General features: G+C 36.5%; 1 protein-coding gene across 1 annotated transcript; it reads left to right on the top strand.

Annotated features, from left to right (window-relative positions):
- Positions 1 to 304: 304 nt before the first annotated feature.
- On the top strand, positions 305 to 4544 carry LOC120535402 (putative nuclease HARBI1). Its single transcript, XM_039763228.1, has 5 exons — positions 305 to 835; positions 917 to 974; positions 1051 to 1241; positions 3855 to 3907; positions 4490 to 4544. The coding sequence occupies exons 1-5, from the start codon at positions 305 to 307 to the stop codon at positions 4542 to 4544; spliced, it is 888 nt and encodes a 295-aa protein (XP_039619162.1).
- Positions 4545 to 22105: the final 17561 nt, after the last annotated feature.

Genomic DNA, 22105 nt, shown 5'->3' with positions numbered 1-22105 from the left:
TGAGGTCTCATTTATCAAGCGTGCGTACGCACGGTTTTTTGTGTAAATCATGCGTATGCACAATTCCACTAATAGAATGCGATTCATTAATTTGTACGTGTGTGTGAAAATGTGCACACATTTAGAAGAACTCCTGACTGTGCGTAAGCAGAATCCCCTAGTAGTAGAGAACTGTAATTACATATAAACCCAGTGCCCTTATACTTCACCACTTAAATGTCAGTGTTGATTCTGAATTATCTGGAACTGTAAATAATATAAAATCCACAACTGAAGAACTGTTTTTGGAAATGCATTGACTACAATGGCAGACCTTGTGCTTCTTGAAGATTTGCAACAATCACTTTTGCGCAGAGATCGCGTTTTCAGGGACCGCACAGACTTAATCGCTGAGAGTGATGAGTGGCTCATTAGTCATTTTCGTTTGCCAAGGGCAATTTTGCTTGATTTGTGTCAGCAGTTCTCGCAACTTTTGGAGAGGCTGACAAAGCGCACAAGTGCAGTCCCTGTGCACACTCAGGTTCTTTCTACTATTGGCTTTTTAGCCACAGGCACATTTCAAAGAGAAATTGGTGACAGGTCTGGTATTTCTCAACCCACCGTGAGCCGAATTATGCCACATGTTTTACATGAAATTATATCAATTACATCACAGTACATTACGTTTCCAAATACCGCAGCGGAAAGGACAAAAATTATGACCGATTTCTATAACATCGCAGGATTTCTAAGTGTAATAGGGGCAGTTGACTGCACACATGATGACTTGAAAGCTCCAACTGTTGATGAATTTGCATTTGTAAATAGAAAAGGCTATCACTCCATTAACATGCAGGTAATCTGAGATGCACACTTGAACCTGCTAAATGTCATTGCGAACAGCCCGGGAGGGACACACGATTCCTTCATTGTGCAGAACAGCATCGTGGAACTTCGTCTTCAGCAAAGCGCTGCTGGAGAAGGCTGGCTTATTGGTAAGTGTGTAACGATTAGATTACTTCTCAACACCATCTAGTGTACTGAATTTTATGTTAATCTACATCATTGCAGGGGATCTAGGATATGCCCTTAAATCCTGGCTGATGACCCCAGTGGCAAACCCTGTATCTCAAAAGGAGCTGAATTACAACCGTGCACATGAGCGCACAAGAAGCACAGTTGAACGTGCAATAGGCTTGCTGAAGGCTCGATGGCTGTGTCTGTCAGGCAGAGGAGGCATATTTCAATACAAACCCGATAAGGTTTTGAATGTTTAAATATTTAAATTAAGTTTTAATTATATTTTATAACTACAATATTTATCAATTTGCTTTAGGTGTCCTATATAGTTAAAGCATGCAGTGTACTGCATAATATTGCAATTAAAAACGGTATACCACTGGATGAGATGCCGATACAAGAAGATCGCCACATGGCAGAAGGTTTTGACCCCATGCCAAATGCTGTGGCCGTGCAACTAGGAGCAGGGATAATCAAACGGTTCTAAATCTGTTTCACAATAAGGAGTAATTGTGAGAAAATGGTGAGATCAATTGGAGCTTTTATTGAACTTGCATGATGCATTTAGTGAATCACTAATGTTCCTCAAGTTCACATTGATTTGGTGCAGTTCCTCTTTTATGCTTGCAATGCCTCTCACTAATTCCTCCTGTGTTTTCAGAACCGCATCAGTCAGGACTCGTGCCTCGAAACGCATCAGATGTGCTGAAGTGGCAGGCGGAGCAGGACCTGGCAAAACTGGCAGATCTATACAATAAATGTTAAATGAACAATCCAAATCTTTTGCAATGTAAGTGTTATTTATCTATGAATAATATATCGCAACACAAACATTTGAAAACCTTCTAACCATTTTTGGATGGCTCGGCCTCTCCTGCTGTTGACGGGATTGCACTTTCAGTGTCACCATCGGGGATTACTCCGCTCATTGACGTTTCACCAATAATTGCCGCTATCTTGTCATTCAATGGTGACACTGAAATAAGACTCTGGCCTCCTCCTGTGGCACCAAGGTCTCTTTTGTGGGCTGCAATTCTTTTTTTTAGAGGACACTTTCAAATCAAACCACTTTTTCTTGATTTCTGCAATAGTTCTACATACAGGTGAGACGACATTTACCGCATTAGTAACCTGTCCCCACGCCAAGTCTTTTTTTTTCTTTGACATTCCGCCTGAAAAAGCAGCAAACAAAACTGTCTTATTACGCACTTCCACTTCGTTGTCTGTGAAGTTTTTTTCTTTCCTCTCTTCACGGGATCCATGATAACGGTTCCATAGTGCCCTGGCGGCATTGGGTTTTTATAAGGAAGGTTGTTTGCCAAATAAGGTAATTTGAGGGTGTTTCTGTATGCAAATTTAAATTACTATGCACACGCACACAATTTAGAAGGAGTGCGATTCATCATCAGTCGTTTCGTACAGCTGTGCGTACTCACGTTTGATAACTCCCAACTTTCTTGTGCTTACGGCTGTTGGTATATGCACTAGTTTAGAGCTTGTTTTACGCACGCTTGATAAATGAGACCCCTGGTACGCTCAATGTTCCTTTATGCAGAACATATTCTTGTCAGCAATACTGACTCATCCACCTCCATCTATCTCTGACCTTCATAAAGTATTCTGATATTTTTAAAGCTAGAAATTAGTATTCTATTCTTAATTCTTACTTCCTTTGAAATATGGCCATATACTGTATGTATATCAGTTAGTTAATAAATTGGGTAGTTTCTTTATTACATTTTTCTAAATATATCACAATAATCTTTGTCATCAATTGGTATCAGTGGAGATAAAATATATTATAAATTATTACCAAAAACATACTAGAGTTTCAGAAAACGTTTATATCATATATTACTTCTAGTATTTCAGTACTGTCCCAGTTTTCATTCCAAAAATATAATTCCACTCCACTGATCAATACTGTATCTTTCGTCTGGTAAAGCTGTGAAAACCTTCAAAACCTATTGCTTGTTTACAGTGATCTTGATCCTGGATTAAAGATAGATGGAGTTTGCCAAAGTTAATTCATATTGGTCTACCGATAGTTATAATCTTTCATACTTGATGTCATGTCAAGCCCTGGTTGGCTCAGCATGACTGCAGCCCATAGATCTTCTTTGCCACCTTTATTAAGTTCCATCATCACACAGTATTTCCCTTGATTTACATAAAACACACTATTTTAAACCTTAACTTTCAAAGTCAATTTAATTTTGTTTTTTGAAGATTTCTAAATCCCATAAGATTTTTTAACTTAATAAATAATCTATTTTAAATCTTACCTAATGCACCTTTCTTTCATTTTAAAGAACTATATATTGATAAAATATCACTCTGACCAAGAAGCAAACAGATACCAACCAACTTTATTGCAAATCCAAACTGTTTTTAATATTTTATAAGCCATGTTGTTGACCCAGGTGGGCATACAGTAGGTGTATAAAACTTTAAGGATATGAAAGGGTTCATTTTCAGAACTTTCAATCAAAAATAACCTCAGAGAATCAGAGTCATATTTCTAGGTAGTCACTGATGAATCAAAATAGAGATATTAGTCAAACATTAATGGGAGCAACAATCAATTTCTTTATCTGCAGTAAAAGCATTAGAAATAAAGAGTGTATAAAATTTTAGACCAGGAAATTGGAGTTATAAAAATATAGTATAAAACCATATTCACTGTTCTCACTCTTACAGTGGATTTAGAAAGTACAATTTTCCTCCGTAACTCGTAAGAGAATTAATTAAAAAAAAACACAGGTAAGTTTGAAAGCCAAAAAAAAAAAAAAGAACCAGTGGAAAACGTATCTTCAAAGCCATAATGTAACATTTTACGTTAATTCTCTAAACAGGTAAAGGGGGAAGGGTTTTCTGGCACACAAGGTACAGAGAATCTTCTATTCAGGTAGGACTTGTTTACTGTTGAGGTTATGACTCTGAGAGTAGCTTTTTGGGTCCTACAGGATGGCAGATGCGTGTGTCTGGAAATGAAAGGAAATGATAACTGGGAGATGTTGAAGGTTTGGGGACCCCGATTTAATGTGCACAGAAAGAAGAGGAAGGAAAGTTATCTTGGACATATGCGTCCGTCAGAGCCTCTTTGAATCATTCTCTTCTGTGGACATATATTTGGTTCTGTCATTCGCTCAGAAATGAATGCTAGCTTCCAGCAACGTTGTTTAAAAAGCCTGCAGGATGGAAGAGGCAGGACCCCTGGGATGAAGATGAAAGTGACATTAGCAGTTGTTATGGGATCTGTCCCACAGTGTGTGACTGAGAGAAGAGAGGCCGTTAGTGATTGTGCCTTCTCCATCACTGGTGTTGTTATGCTTATCTTAATAGCACCATGTGGATGTTCCCGATGCGCTCACTTGTGATACTGCATAAAATGTCTGGGTGATGTTGGAGATGTGGTTTTAGGGAAATTTTGCAAATGTTTAATTTTTCATTATCATTTTTTTTTGTTTTTTCTGGTGATTGTTTCTAGGAACTCAAGATGGCTGCTACATCATGACATCAAGGATGAAGCTCATGTAGTATGATGGACATAAACATAATTTAAGAGCACTATATGAGCTTAGCCAGAAGCATGGTCAGATTGCTAGCTACTCTGATCTTTTCAGTCAAGACTGGATGACTGGCTCTGACTTAAATATTATTTGTATGTGCCAGCTGGTAGTTAATGTGTTAAATTAATTCATCTTAGTGGGGAGGAAACATATTTGTGCATGCAAAAGTATACATATATTAAATTTCATATTTGAAAAAAAATTCTTGATTGGAAATAAGTTTAATTTAAACATAAATATATAACAATCTTAGTTTTAGCCTTTACAGTATATGTAAGGCTAGTCTTAGTGTCTTTGGTTGGATGTATGTGTGAGATATTCCATCTCTAAGCTCACACTTTCCAATTTAAAACTGTAAAGAGGGCAGATCCTAGACTGGCAGCATCAAGCATAAGGCAGATGCCAGTCTTCTGCCCTGCAATAGGCTGGAAAGGCACAGCCTCTAAAATTTGTAATCACACTGTCAATCACCCATGACTTTACGGTTACACTTAGAGTACAGTTTGAACAAAATGAGTGCATTAATCGAATTCCCTAGAAAATACATTCATCCTGTATTTGTTTTCAGCATGAACTCAATTCAAGGTGCTACACAGTATTCACTCATGTGAAAGGAAATAAATCAGGCGTCACTAAGAGGTGAGTCCAACTTGTGACTGCTGAAAATAAAGCTCAGCTCCACAGACACATATTAACTCATGCTCTACTGAAGTCTGAATTTAAATAACAAAGTAAATACTATGTTTAACATTATATAAATATTCATGTACAACCAATAAATTTACCATTCTGCCTGTCAATCTGCACTCAATATCCCATTAATGGCATACAGTAATAGCTCATAATGTGAAATGATTGAGCGGCATTCCATAAAGTGCTGAGTTTCCCATGAGCTTCACAGATGGTCCATGAATGTGATGCACAAGCAATGTTGTGAGACCACTACTTTGGAGAAGGACTGTCATGTATGAAATGATGAGTTTTAACCGTTCTCATTGTTTCTACAGCAATAAAATACTAGTAAAATAAATCAGATTTGGCCACATCACTTTGTCTGTATTTAGCAACATGAGTGTAGTATGCAGTTTTAATTTATACAAATATATGTAAGATGCAATCACAAAAGTCTTTTAAACTCCCAAATGCATATGCCCAATTTTGTGTACATCTGAGTATTGGCTTGGCATTTATTGGTGTAGCCCATAATGACAAAATGAAAACATGTTTTTAGAAAGGTCTCCAAATGTATTAGAAATCAAAAACCGGAAATTTCTCATTTATGTAAGTGTTTGGACGCTTAATTCAGTACTTTGTAGAATCCCCATTGGCAGGAATTCCAGCTTTTAGGCTTCTTGAGTAAGTCTCTAAAATAATAATAATGATAAGTTATATTTATGTAGCGCCTTTCATACACTCAAGGACACTTTACAATTCAATAAACACATTAACAAGACAGTAGAAATTACATACAAGAAAATGAATAATACTCATTGAAAAGATGTGTTTTTAACAGGAGTTTGAAATGAATAATAGATTTTTCCTCACAAAGGCTGAGAGAAGGAGCATTCCAAATTTTAGGGGTTATCACACTGAAAGCTCTGCCACCCATAGTTACTAACCTATATTTAGGTGCAGTGAGAAAGTTAGCGTCCGATGATCTTAATGCATGGGCAGGAGTGTAACAAAGCAGCAGTTCAGACAGATAATGAGGGGCTAAACCATGAAGGGCTTTAAAGGTGAGAAGTTTGCACACCCAGTTTGTGCCATTCTTCCAGGCAGATCCTCTTTCAAGTCCTGTAAGACTAGATGGGAAGAGTCTGTAAACTGCCACCTTCAGGTCTCGCCACAAATATTTTATAGGTTTTAAGTCTGGGCTCTGGTGGGGCCAATCAAGGACAATCAGAAAATTGACCTGAAGACACTCCAGTGTTCTCTTGGCCATATACTTCAGGGTTAATGCTGTGCTGAAAGGTGCACTGCACCAGTTATTGTAACCAGAAAGTAAGGCCACTCCGTCTTCTTACATATTAATATTTAACTGGCCTAGGCTCTTTTTACTTATCTGGACTTCTAAATTATATATATATATATATATATATATATATAATATGCTATCATGGCTGTTCATTTGTCTGTCCAGGATTTTAAATTAATTGTAGCTTACAAACCGTTTGACCTATTGACCTGAAATTTGGTACTACATATACTATGTGACGTCTACTATTCACTTGTGGGGTGATGATTGACCTCCAAGGTTATTCCTCTTTTACTTTTTATTTTATTATAGAATCAACTCTCAGCAGCGGTCAGCAGTTCTCATCCCTACCACCTTCGTCGTCACTTCCTCTACCTCTTCAAATCTACTCTGGGCATCTCTCGCGTAGGAGAAATCGATATGCCAATGTGCTTGCATTGCTTGTGCATTAGTGGCAGAAGGAAAAGTAAAAGGGATACCGGTTTGCTAATGTTAGTGGCTAAGTGACTTTGTCTTTCTTCTGATGTTTCATTTTGCAGATGCGTTCATCTCGCTTGTGTATTAGTAGCAGGAGGAAAAGTAAAAGGGATACTGGTTTGCCGATGTTAGCATGCTGGCCTCGCTTGTGTTATGAGTGGCTAAACAAGTTGTCTGTTTCCTCAGAAACGGAGCCCTTACCCCGACTCCACCTCTCACTTACGAGCCAGACAGACACACACAATTCCGTGCGGAGACGTTTATATATAAGATACAATATATATATATATAGTGAAGCTCATGCTCTGGTCTACTTAAGATTACAACGATGATACAGTATACAATAACACTGAGGAAGTGAGCTTTAACCTGCATTGCCCCTAAACTATGGGTTGGTCTGATTGTTTATGTAAGAGATGCTCTGTCAGTGTCAGAATTTTGACAAAGCTGAAGGCTCAATATTTTAGTCTAGTGTTCCCTAATTAGAGTTCCTGATTAGCTGTTCAGGTTGCAGCTCTATTTGTTAATCTGCACTAAACTGCAAGTGACACCAAGATTATGAGAGGTTAACGTCGTACTAAAAGGTGAATCATCAACTCAGACTGAAGGTGGTGTGCACTCTGGAGCAGGTTCTCCTCAGGGAATGTTTTCCCTCATATTCTCAGAGTCCTTTAACTCCAAATGGGCTGTCACATGCCTTTTACAAAAGAATGTAAAAATAATACAAAAAAGGAAAAAGAAGGCATGTCCAGCAATGTAAAATAGTTAGTAGCAGGGCAGATATTTTTAAAAAGTAAGAATAACTTGATATATCCAATGTATCTTCAACCATGATGTTTGTTGGGTATGAAAGTATATTTTGTCAGGTTATGAGCAGTGTCTGATCTTCACCAGATATAGTGTTTGCAGTTCTGCCTAAATTTTTTTCTCATTAGACTTGAGAATCTTTTTTCGCCTGCACTCGGACTTCTTTAAATGTCATTTGGCAAACTCAAAGTAGGAGCTCGCCGCTCAAGTCAAGTCAGGTCAAGTGGGTTTATTGTCCTACCATCCATACACCACATTCCAGCATACAATGGCATAAGATAATGTTCCTCAAGACCGTGGTGCAACATATACATAAACATGAGACAAGTACAAGATAGATAAAGAACAATACTATACTATAAATGGATAAATAAATAATAGGTAAATGAATAATAGTTATAATATAAAATAGATTGTAATAAATAAATGAATAATAACAACAATTAATAATTAAAAAAAACAACACTAATAACAAGTGTAACAAATGTTATACATACAAATAAGCAACTAGGAGCAGATCTGAGAGTTGGGTGGCAGCATAAAGTTTGGACAGCCAAGAGGTAGACGCTCTCTCATAAAAGCCTGATTAATGGAGTGCTGCTGAAGGTCATTCTTCTGACAGATTCTCCCATCTTAGCAGAGGATTTCTGAAGCTCTGTTCGAGTGACCATTGGGTTCTTGGTCACCTCCCTGACCAAAGCCTTTTTTGCCCAGTTGCTTAGTTTGGTGTGCTCTTGGGGACACTCAAAGCTTTAGAAATGGTTTAATACCATTGCACTAATCTTTGCCTTATTACAATTTGATCACAGAGATCTTCAAAGAGTTCCCCGGGCTTCAACTCTTGTTTTTTTCGTTCTGACATCCAGTGTGAATTGTGGGACCTTACATAAACAGGTGTGTGCATTTCTAAATCATGGCTAATCAGTTCACCACAGATGGACTCCAATCAAGTTCTAGTCATATCTGAAAGAGAATTAAAGCAAACAGGACGCACCTGACCACAATTTGGAGTGTCACAGCAAAGGGTCTGAATATTTATGGAAATGAGAGATTTCAGTTTTTAAGCTTTAATAAATTTGCTTTCTGAAAACCTGTTTTCACCTTGTCATTATAGTTAATTGAGTGTACAGTGAAGGACAAAAATGGTACATTTATCCATTTACCATTAAATCTACATGACAAAGTGTGCACAAAGCGAAGCGGTCTGAATATGCTCTGAATCCATGGTACATGACTAGAATTATTATTATTTTTTTATTTTTTTTTAATGGTTTTATTAATTTTATTACAATCCATACAAAGCAATCAAGTTTTTACAAAAAGAAAAATTGAGTTAAGAACAGATCGACCCCCACCCCTAGAATTATTAAAAAACATAATATAACTTGCTATATGAACAGTAGATAATTTTTTAAGAATCTACAAACTTCTCATGTTGCTTTTAAAGTTATTCTCAAAAAATACACTTTTTCGTTGAAACCTGAATTCTATTAAAGAACTCAAAACTACTAATAGTAATTTCACAGGGTGATGCGGAATAAATAAAAGTAAAAACTATAATGGACAAAATGAATATTTTTTTCCTTTATGCTGTTTAAGAATTATAATTTTTGGTGTTCGTCAAAAACATTAACAAAAATCTAAAGATAAAATGAAGTGATTTTTAATAAATATACTAGATGCTGTTAATTTAAGCACACCATTTTAAAATGCTGAACTTTATAAACAGAAACATGAGTTAGTAATATGCCCCTAGAGTGAATATCAATAAAAAGACTTTAATGCCACCTCCGCATTGAAAAGAGTACTTCCCAAATGGACATGCTAAAAAGCTTTCAGCTGAAGAACAATCACTGTGATAAAAGCCAGAGTTGGTAAGTAATGTTTGAATATAACATCTCAATAGAATATTTTTTTTAAATATTGTACGTTGGTTGTATAGAATTTTCAGCACATGAAATCCCTAATGGCTGTGTGATTTTTTTCTTTAACAGATCCCTTTGCAGAAATTAAGATGGGGCCTGCATTGTGATAGCTATAGTTAGATTAGTCTTCAAAAGCCCCCATTATCTAGCAATACATCTATTTTTTTAAACTCTCCTTTTCCAGTACAGTTTTGAGGGTTGCTCAGGTCTTTCCCAGCCACAAGGGTGGACCCAAATACATTAATATAATCATTTTTAAAGATACCACGTACAGTATGCTTGGCTCATACTGTATATCTTTGAACAAAAAACAACATAACAAACGGAGCAGATTTTGGGATACAAATTTTTAAAAGTATATAACACTGTGATGGACTGGTATCCTTTTTAGGGTCTGTTTCTGCCTCGTGCCCTATGCTAACTGGGATAGGCTCCAGCCATGCCCCGCCCCACCACACCCTAACCAGCTCCATCCCAAGCACGATACTGATCTGGATTGAGCAGATTAGAAGTTGCCTGACTGAAACTGACTATTATAACAAGTACTGTAAGACTCCTTGTTAACCTGTTAATTAATTTAAAAGTAAAATGGTGGTCTGTATGAGTGCCTAATAATATAATTTAAATTACAGAAAATGTGCAGTACTTTGTGTACATTTTTACATATTGGAATTTATATTCTATACAAATTAATCAATTCAGTTTTTATTTATTGAATAAACATTTAGTGATAAAATCACTATTGTTCATTTACCTATTTTTGTTACAAAAATATTTCAACTGTTACTTTTCATACTCTGTGTTTCAACATTGTACGCATTATGTGTTTGATTACTTATTTAAATTTCTTTTTTTTTACTGTATGACTGAAGTGGCATAGTGCTGAAATGTTTAGTACTATTGCCTTAAAAAGAATTAAATCTTGCCTGGTTATAATCTGTGTTGCAGATTCATTTATGTTTAAAGACAGGGCCACCCATAAACCTTTTTATTATATAAAATTGTTGTTTACTGCTCAGCCATTTTGGCTCTAAAGATCAGATGAATTCTTGAACTGCATTAGTCTTTTCAGGATGACAGCCATCCAGGTTAGACATTGCACTTTGAGATGTTGAATATTCCTTGTGGACTCTGAATACATTAACCTTACTTCATATGTAAAGTTTAAACCCAGAGAGCCTATTGCGTTTGTTAGTAATTAATTTTTTATGTACGATCTGTCCCACATGGCTGTGCCCTACGAAGTAGTGAAACAGGGTAAACTTTAAAAATCAATGGACGTTGCCACTGTATCGGATCGTGTTCAGGTCTGACGTGAGAGCGTCCCCCATGTGGTGGAAAAACCATGTGGCCATGATATCTTTGCCAATCAGCAGCTACCCTCTAAAACGCATGGAGCTTTGATCTCCCTCTCAAAAACGTCAAAGTTACTCCTTAACAATCTGTAAATGATAATGTCTGTTGAACAAACAGGTATTGCTACCTAAAAGGAGGCGAGACCGAAGCCGAGGTAGACCGACTTGATCGGAGGCTGGCGTGTGAGTGAGGAGGGCCCCATCCTACTCCCTTTGGCCCGCTACGTCTCTCTCGGATTCGTGCAAATAAATCGGTACCACAAGAGAACTATGATACTTAGCGTGATGACAGAAGTCAACCAGAAAAACAAGCAAATTATAGAAAAAAACGTGAAAAAGCGGACAGACAGACAGATGTCGGTGTATATATCTTTGATATTTGATTATATAATATTGCATTATTGTCATTTCCATTGTGTTTATGGTCTATTTGTTCATTCAGAAAATGATAAATAAACCCCCTAAATATTAATCACCTTTGATATTTTCAAAAGGACATTGGAATACCCACTCATCTTTGAGAAAATGTGACTGTGAAAACCTGTGTTTAACTAATATCCTACAGAGTATTGTGAAAAAAATTTCAATTTTACAAACCTTACACAGGAAAAAATACTGATTACTGCCTAGATTGTCAAAAGTCCATGTTTCTTATAAAAGTTAAGTCCCCATTTTTTGATTTGTTACTATGATGGTTTTAGCATCACTTTTACATACCTCCTTTATTATGCATGGGGACACAGTGTAGCCTGGTGGTTCATGGGAAGACAATGTGGAAATGTTGTTTTGGAATGGAACTGTTTGAATTGCCAATTCAATCCTCTATCAAAACTCTTTGCAATGTTTTTGATCCCTGCTTTTTTGAATTATGGAAAATTACTGTCTGCTTTTTTGGATTATGAAAAATTGCTTTGTATTTCACTTACTTTGCCACAGCTCTGATGTAAGCGGAGTCTGCATCTGTACTTTTGATTTGGTGAAAACTGCCTACTAAATGTAATGGTGAATTTCTGTACCAACATGGGTCATTTGTCATACCACATATGATGGTGCAATAGCCTGATTCTTAGCAACATGAAATGTGCTAGACAGTGTTTTCGATTATCGCCTACAGTATTTAATATTTTTTTTCCCAAGTATGTGGTTCTTTTGTTTAATTTTTTTATGTACTGAGTGTAGTTTTATTCTTTTTGTCTTTTCATGTGAGTGTGCTCCAGATAAATACAGCAACATTAGATTATTAAATTAATCAATGTGAACCAAGACCATCTCAATGGTGGTGTCAGTTAGTTTAGAAGGAAAATTATTACAGTGTATTATTTTCAAATGTAGCATGAAATTTCTGTAATGTAATGCGAAAATAACTGAAATTAAGAAATATCCAAAAACCATGTAGTTTGTGAGACTCAAGGACTGTGTTTCTGATACAGATATGAGCAACACTGGAGCACTACGAGGATCCTGTCTCCCTTTCTCTTCACTCTGTACACATCCAACTATAAATATAACAGCAGGTCATGTCACTTGCAAAAATTCTCAGATGATTCTGCACTTACGGGGTGTATTGATAAGGAGGATGAGACCGAGGAAAGGAGTCAGGTGGAAAAGTTTGTTTCTCGTTGCAAAGAGACCTGTCTGCATCGTAACATTGGCAAAACCAAGGGACTGGTTATTGACTTTCACCACAGCAAACAGCCTGAATGTTTGGTTATTATTCAAGGAGTGGATGCAGAGGTGGTGCACTCCTACAAGTACTTGGGGGTCCACATTAATGACAGGTTGGACAGGTCTCAGAAAAGGAGCTATATAAGAAAGGATAGAGCAGGTTCTTTATTCTTAGAAGACTGCATTTCTTTAATGTGGGAAGTGATTTTCTTCACATCTTCTGCAACTCTGTGATGGCCACTGTGATCTTCTATGCTGTGATATGCTGGGCAGGTAACATCACTTTAAGAGCGGCCCACTGAATTAACAAGCTAATTAAAAGGGCAGACATGATTATGGGACCTATTCTGGAAGCAGAGGAGAGAATTAAAATAAAAATGAGTTCCATTATAAACAATGCTGCATATCCTCTCTCTGACACACTAACAAGCCAGCAAATCATTAAGTAGTTGTGTGTCAAGAAACGCTACGGGGGCTCCTTCATACCAACAACAAAATGCCTGCCTGGTACTGCCAAGGCAGAAGTTTAATTTTTAAAATTGTCCTTCTTTTTCGACTATAGTGTGTGTGTATCTATCTATCTATCTATCTATCTATCTATCTATCTATCTATCTATCTATCTATCTATCTATTTGCCTGGGTCTCCATCTGTTTCTCTCTCATCCTCCAAAATCGTTCACCTCACTGTGCGTGCAGATACACAAATACCCGCCTGATGCCATTCCTAAACAAGTAAACAGCCAAGAACACTCGAGATGACGATTCTCCAAGGGGGACCTATGTGACGACGATTGCCAGCGTTTCTCCAAGGGGGATCCGTCTCCCTCACCTTCCATCCTGGACGACGATTGGTGGTGAATCAACAAGATGGCTAATTCCCCTGAGTGGCGTTCCATGGTGGTTTTGGACTGGGAAGATGCAAAAAGGCATAATTGGGTTGCAAGAAAAAAAAGTTTAAGAACCACTGCTGTAAAGTATCCAAAATTGTTTGCTGTACTACATTGCTTTTCTGATTTATTATACAAGCCAGTAAGGGTTTTGGCTATGTTGCATTTTTTTGACATAGTGATAGCAAAAAATGCATCAATGTCATTGGCATGAATTTCACCACTGCAGGTTATGACTGACTTTTAAAGCCCTTTCACATTGGTATGTTAGTATTTAGTAGTCTGCTCAGTAGCTCTGAAACCAGACTTAACTTATCGACCCATTGTTTTAGACTGCTGCACTAAATACTGTAGATTTCTGACAGCACAGCTTCATGTAGCATTCTGTGAATATATAAAATAGTGCAATAGGTACTGTAGCGGAGCAGAGCTACTATGAAATAAAGACATCATCAATTTCCCATGAATCACAAAAAAACAGCCATTTAACTTAGCATCCTATGTAGCATAGTGAGTACATTATGTATTCTTTACCTGAAAAAGAAGCATTCATTAGTTTGTCAAGGGGCACTGAAAATAACAGTAATTATAACTTCAGTGATACATTTTTCATTGTTTTCCCAACACAAATCCTCCAATTTTCTTAATGATAGAAAGTGTTATACCTCCATCACAATTTGCTTTTATGTCTTAAGTCTGTCATGTCTTATCTGTGTTCCATTCACCATTTTCCTTGACAGTTGGGCTGCTTTTCTGCATTAGCCACTTTCCTTGAAGTCTCTCATATATCGTATACCAGCAGAGCAAAGGGTTACAAAATAAAAAGCACAAGATTCTTTAGTAATAAATTCATTACAGCTCTTAACTGATTCATCATACTGTGGGGTACTGGCAGGTGCTATTTATGTATCACTGCTTTCAGCTCTAAAAGATGGCAACAGGAACATAAAGTGGAATGTGACATGCTGAAAACCATTAGAGACAAGTAAGTGGTTAGGAAGATTGGTCCTAATTTGAGAAGGGAAGATTATGTATCTAATTTCTAATATGGTGAGCCCTTGATTGTCTGAATCTAAATGGAAAACACAGTAGTTATGGAGAAGGTTATTAGACTTGCTGATAAAATTAAAATATTTTTAGGTCTGTCATGAAATGTTTAAGGCTGTTTGGAAGAAAAAGACCAACTGAATACATTCGAACAGCCGCAACCAATATACCAAAGGACATTGCAGAAGATCATTTTTGGGAATGCTTCCAAGGAGGACTAACGTGTATTAACATATCAACATTTTAGAATAAAGTTCTCTTTAATATCAATCTCATTAGTGTGATGACAGTCTGCTGTAGGACAGACTGGCATTATCCATTTTGCGAGGCTTGAACCCAGGTCCTAGCTTAGCCAGCTGCTAAAATGCCAGACCCTCTTATTGTCAGCTAAAAAGGCTCAGCTTGCCAGGCATGGCCCCTCAACCGAATGCTGATAACGCAGCCTTATCTGATAAGAAAATCGATAAAAGACCAAGTAACATCATCAGGGGGATGTCTCCCGAAAGCATGAACTGGAGACGCAAGTTCAGAATAAAAGGCTATACATCAAAAATGTGCAACATTAATGGACAGAACTTTGCACCAGTTGTCAACCAAGAGGATAAACCTATGGGCATCCAAGATGCTATTGACAAGATCTGTATTTCTTTCTTTAAAATAATCAACCTCACCTTAACTAACTGCACTCTTTTCAACAAAGCACAGCTCAACCTGGCCAATTTTGACTGCCAAGAACCAATAGCTAGTAGGGTGTTGTCGTAACAGTGGCTGAAACAAAACTTTTACTTCAGAGGGTAACTGTACTGGACTGGAAGGGTGGGATACTTGCCTGTATTGGAAACTGGACAAGGTTGCCATTACTCCAAACTTGCTTAAGAACGGAAAGTACAAGAGCAAGAGAGAGAACATAGATAAACACGCTTCCGCCTTCCTCATGATGGGCAAGACCGATAACCAACCAACACAACAAGCAAAACTTTACTATCTACAGAGAACACTATGTGTTTAAAACTCACAAAGATAAACTGCAGTACTGGCTGTATCCAGTAGGTGTGACCAAAGGCAAAGAAGGAGACCAGTACCAGAACAAATAAAAGAAGTGTGCTGAAAGCTCTTCCTTAGTTTGAAGAAAGCCGACAAGGAAAGGAACAATAATTATTATTTTGCTTCCGAGAACTCTTAATTGTAATTTAATAGATACGACAAAGCCAAATAACTTATTATGTATTGATGTCATTCTAACATAGTAAATGATAAACCCTTGCTATTACGAGTTTCTTATCCTAAATTTAGTCAAATAGTGCAGAGCAGCATCTTACAAGTATGCACACTGTCTAATACAGAGAGACAGAGAGACAGAGAGAGAGAGTACTCTGCTCAGGGGATGGTGGTAACCCAACACAGACCCTGTTGTAAGCAAATGTATGTCACAGTATAAAGAAACTGACTAAAAAAGTTATCCATCTTGAAAAAATGTACTGAAATATTGGTATTCATAAGCTATGTGCCTTCGTCTACAACAGATAAGAAATTTAACTAGTCTTTTGTAATTTTATGTTTTGTGTTGTTTGTTGTTGTCTTTCATATATGGTGTATATATACAGGTCAAATCCTGTTATAGTGAATACTGAATTAACAAAATTTTCAGATTCACGAATACTTTTTGTGGGCCTGGACAAACGTTCAAACAACATCATGTTAAACGAAATTTGTTTAAATGAAATGTAAATTTCAGTATGACAAATGTTTTTTGGGCCAAAAAATGGCCACCAAAGATAATAATGCAATGCAAAAAGTACTTAATTTCACACCTATACTTTCTGCACTTAGTCTCAAAAACTTTGTAAGAGGTTGTCTCAAAGAAACAGTCTGTTTTGAAATTTCCAGACTCAGGCAGTCTCGTGGAGAGTGTAGGCACGACATCATTCACATAGCCAAATGTGTGCCTAGCATCTGCCTGGGTAGTTTTGTACTGTGCGGATACTGTACTTTTCGAGTTTCATAGCGGTTCTCAAAGTTTTCTTTCAGATGTACCAAAAAAGTGAGATATGGTGTCAGTTTATACTGAAAGAAAAATTAACAATCCTGGAAAAAGTTGATTACAGAATGAAGAAAAATGATGTGACAAAAGCATTCAGAATCACACCTTCAATGCTGTAAACAATTTTGAAGGATCGACAAAAAATGGAAGACACAGTTAAAGATCGGGTGTTGGGACCTAAATGAAAAAAAATCAGAAGTGCATTAGTATTTCTACAAAAAAAAAGTCACATCCGTCATCTCATTTTCATTCTGTATTTTCTTACCTGTATTTCTATAAAAACAAAATGGCATCTAACGTCTCATCTTCACATAAAATATTTTTGCCGTTTAAGAAACATTGTTTATACAGGTATTGTCAAGCTTGAGTCACAGAGTTGCAAAAGAGACAGGAAGGATGAGTTTAGTTTTCCAAGGAAAATGCAGGTACTTTATTGCAGTATAGAGAAGGCAGGTACAGTCTCAAGACTTCATTCAAAATAGGAACTGTTAGTAGCTGCAACATGGGCAATCATTCTGCCTTAAGCCACATCTTCAGATAAGAAGACCACCAGCAGCTCAGAATCATCGCTGTGGCAGACACGGCCTGGAGAAGAGAGAACTAAACGTCGTGTGACAAGCATGTTATGCAGTAAGGGTAATCCTGCAGAGACCACAAGTAACTTTGCCTTTGGCTTACTGTTTACCATAGCAGCTATGGTGCTATCCTTGCGGCGCTACCATTAGAGAAAACAAATCACCGGTGATGCGTCACAATAGTATACATAAACTTATATTATATATTTGCCTGAATTCATTATAATGAAATTTCCATTATAACAAAATATTTTTATGGTCTCATGAGTTTTGTCATAATAGGATTCCACCTCTCTCTTTCTCTCTCTCTCTCTCTATATATATATATACAGGGTGGTCCAGATCTAATTATGCATATCCAGATCGTCTAGATGATTTTGATTTATGTGGGGACGATTCCAGTTCAGTGCAAAGAAGATTCTTCATGTCGTCAGTTCACACACTTCTCGATGGTCCAGGATTTTTCAGGTGATTTTCTATGTAATACAACTGAATAAGTTATAGCGTAATGAAAATTGCATAATTAGATCTGGACCACCCTATATATATCTGCCTTTAAAAAATGATAAATATCTGCATTTGTGTTTGTCTGATTGCAATGTCTCTGTCATTCCAAAAGATCATCACAAACTTTTTAGTAAAAAAATACATAGCCTTCATCAGTCACTTCTTTTACAAACCCCTTACCAAATGGCATATAACAGATACATATGCATTACATAGTGCACTGCAAACATTAACACTGAGTTCTATGTTGATTATGGAGATATCAACCTGTCTTAAAACAGTAGCATAGCTAGTTTACACATTCACATACAATCACCTTCTATTATGGTTTATATTAGAAATAAACTGTGTTTTGTTTATTTCAACGAGCGTGTTTCAGTTATTTGTAAAAGTAAGTCTTCAGCCACAACCAAACCACAACAGAGAAAGTGAAAATGTTAATGCAGACTTTCACTGATTTATAAACCTCATTCATACATTTTACAGATTTCTGGCTGGAAAGTGAAAGAGAGATCCCTTACTCAACTTACACTTAACTTGATGTCCCTTTGATGGGTGTCTTATTGATTGTCTAAATTAATTACTGACATTGCCAAAGGTAAAACTGATGATTAACTGATACACTCAACACTACATTAGTTTGCCGTCCCTGTGGTGGACAACTTAAAATCCATTTTGATTCCTACACTGAATATATAGATGGGGACTACAAGGTTAAGTATTATAGTATTGAATCGCACAGTAAGGCATCAGTAACATCATTATTGACTTGTAATGCTTATTAGATAATTAATAGTTTCAGACAACAAGGATTGCTGTCTGAACACTAACAAAAATGACAAAATATGTAATATATAAGTAAAAATTCAATAATAAAAATATGAAATGTCCTGCATTTTGTAAAGCAATGTTTCATAAACTTTGTATTGTCATGACATGGTTATTCACATGCCATTGTGTTTGTTATTTTCCCACATGATCACAAGAGATAGATGAGTCCAGCGCAACCGACAATGATTTTTTTCCTTCACATGATTGTCAGAGTCAGGGTTAGGGAGGTTGTTCTGGATAGGCCGTCATCAACATGTGATGCTACTGCTGTGAACTGAGTGTGATCATTGTATTTGTGAGACTGGGTGTCATCCAGGGCTGGCCACACGCCACTTGCAATGCTGCCACAGCTCACAATTGAGCCAAAATGCTGCTGTAAAGTTTTGTGTTGAACCGAAAAGTCAATGTTCATAAGTACACACGCACACACACACACATACATACATATACTGTATACGGTATATACAGTATATATTTTACTATTATTTGATTAGTTTATAGAACAATTCATTCTTTTTAGACTGTTAGTTTTATGATTTTTATCAAGTTCAATTATTTTATGGGGGTTTTGCACATGGTTTGTACATTTTGCCCCTTCTTTATTTAATATTATTATTTAATATTTAATATTAGTTTGATATTTTAGTGATGTTTTCATTGCTGTATTCAATGTTTTTTTATTTCTTTGTTTCACTACAGATTTGTGTGTTTTTGCATTTCGAGTAATTTCACCATTGAGCGGCTATATATATTTTGCAGTAGCATGCATCACTCACTATTCCAGTTTTTCCACAAAATTCTTGTGAAAACCTTTTGCTAATTATTTAGGTGTGATCTAACAGTTCTTAGACACTAATAGCTATGGTATCATTTGACAAAAATTACTAACATTTGTTTTGGAATTTCAGTTCATTTTGAACTTTACTTTTTTGGTTCAAACATGGCTATAGGCTTTGCTTATCCCAACATTGTCCAGTCTCCTCATACCTTAATCTTTCTGTCCCTACCAAAAACATGGCGATTCAGCAGCAGGTTTTGCACAATTTTTCCTTTTTTTCAAAATATACACAAACACTTGCCTCCCTAAGTACTCTTTTTTTTCTTAGGTCTCTATCTGTTTCTCTCACTAGATGAATTGATAATCCTCTGTCATCTTAAACTGTCCTCAAACGCTCCCTGTTTTTCCTTATGAAACATTCAAACGTGGGAATACCAAAACGCGTATTGTATTTTGTATTAAAGCCGGTGCCTTCCATTTTTTCGGAAAGAATCTTATGATCAAGTACTCAGGGTGATTCAACCAAGCTGCCCATTTGCTCTTGTTTTTTCAAGCTAGTGATTTTTAACAAATTTGGTGCCTTATTTTTTGGAAAGAATCTTCTGACCCAGTTTGGAGGGCGATTCAACCAAGTTGCCCGTTACCTTTCTTTTTCCTCAAGCTAGTGATAGAACCTTTTAGGGTTTTTAATTTCATTCTACCAACTGCAAGCACATTTTTACACATTTATTTTACTTTGTTTTATTTATGTGCTAGTCTTGATACCCATTCCCAAAGACAGATGTATTATTTTGAATGGCGTTTCTAAATTGACCCAGTCTGGTTATATGTGGATGAATCCTGTGTGAAATGAATCCTGTAATGGATTGGCTACTCCTCCAGGCTTTGTTTCTGCCCTGGCTCTCAGTAACTGACCTGGATCAAGTATGGTTGAGGAATCTTATGTTATATTTTATGTCACATCAAGTCATTTTCTAACTAGCTTAATCCAGACAAGGGACTGGGAGTGGTGGTTGTAGCCTATTTGTTTCATCCAGTTAGTCCATCAACCGATGAACACATACACACACCCAACAAACACATTTAAGGACCAACTTAGTCCACCTAACTAGACTAGGCTTGATGTTGTTTTAGAAGAACGAAGTGGATAACTGGTGAGCTCTCTGGGGCTGAATGGCTTGTTCTCGTCTAGTCTGTTCTAATGTTCTAACCTGTAGGAGGAAGGACACAAAGAAAACCCAAAAGGACATGGGGTGAACATGCAGGGGTGAATCCAGTGTGCAAAAACTGATCTTCTTATTGCAAGGTAGCAGCGCTACCACTGCACCATCATGTCACCTGTTATGTGTTATATAATTGGCAAATCTTAACAAATACTATTTACTCCTGGATATTGGTAATCACTTACTGGATGGAGTGAACATTGAATATATGTCTGAGAATTAGATGAGACTTATCTTTTTTACTTTAGCATTCAAAAATCATTTCATTTTCTCTATCGTAAAAGAAAAACATCAAAAGAAAGATGCAGTAAATGTTGAACACAAACTCCTTATTTTCAATTTAGTCAGTTTATGAGCCTCTGTAAATCAGGGCTAGAATTCTTTGTCTTTCTTTGAGCCCATGTTAAAATGCTTCTTCAAGCTTTTCTTCTATTTTTTTCAATATACAGTGCATGACTCATTTTAAACACAATCCTTTTTATCTGCCACTGTGCAGGACTATTTTCACAGCAACTGAAACAACAGCTCACTCATTCTTTCCTTAAGATAAGTTAAACAGTTTTGCCTATTAATTATAAATAATGTTATTTCCACTAAAATGTTAAATTATATTCATCATGCATTAACTCAGGTGTTTGTGGCCCCTAGAGTTTATAGCCCCTGAAAACTTTAAATTGAATGCTATGAACCAAATAATTTATACATTGCTGAAATTTAGAAGAATGTGACAACTGTGTTTTCTCACAGATAATTTATCTAGTCTTTAAGTAGCATGGCAAACAATTCAGAAAATAGTCCATTCATATTCATATGGGTAGAGAGTGGTAAAATTAGAGAGCATACCATTCAATATATATTAAAAATAAATACAAATTAAAAAAAGTAAAAGATTTTTTTTCAGTAATACTGTTTTTTTCCATCCAGGAAAGCCCACTGAAGAGAGTTGATCTGAGAAGTCAAATGTGTGGTAAATAACACCAAGCTACTTAAAGTTTGAATGGGGATTATGCAGTTTAAGGGGTACCGTATATACTTGCGGATAAGTTCTCCTGCAGATAAGTCCGGGCTTGATTTCATCGTTTAATTTCAGGTTTTTATAATATTCGCCATAAAAATCTAATGTGAAAAGCTCACGCTATTGGTCCATGAGATTATGATATGCTAATACCCACCTGAGAGACTGCCTTTTTTTTTCTTCTATATATCATGCCTACATGACCATACGGTGATACCTGAACTATTCAGAAGCAACATTGCACTGTTTTGTATTTTTTGTATCACACACCCTCATACACATTTATCATAAGAGCATCCCTTATCTATGATGGAGCGTTCTATCAGAAGAAAATATGAAGCTAATTTTAAATTAAACATCATTGAAGTAGCAAAAGAAATTGGTAACTGCACTGCTACAACAAAAATCAATGTGTCTGAAAAACT

Source organism: Polypterus senegalus, chromosome 9 (genome assembly GCF_016835505.1).
Source record: "Polypterus senegalus isolate Bchr_013 chromosome 9, ASM1683550v1, whole genome shotgun sequence".
NCBI lineage: Eukaryota > Metazoa > Chordata > Cladistia > Polypteriformes > Polypteridae > Polypterus > Polypterus senegalus.
The sequence above is the reverse complement of the archived record's forward strand: the minus strand, read 5'-3'. Positions and strand labels throughout refer to the sequence as shown.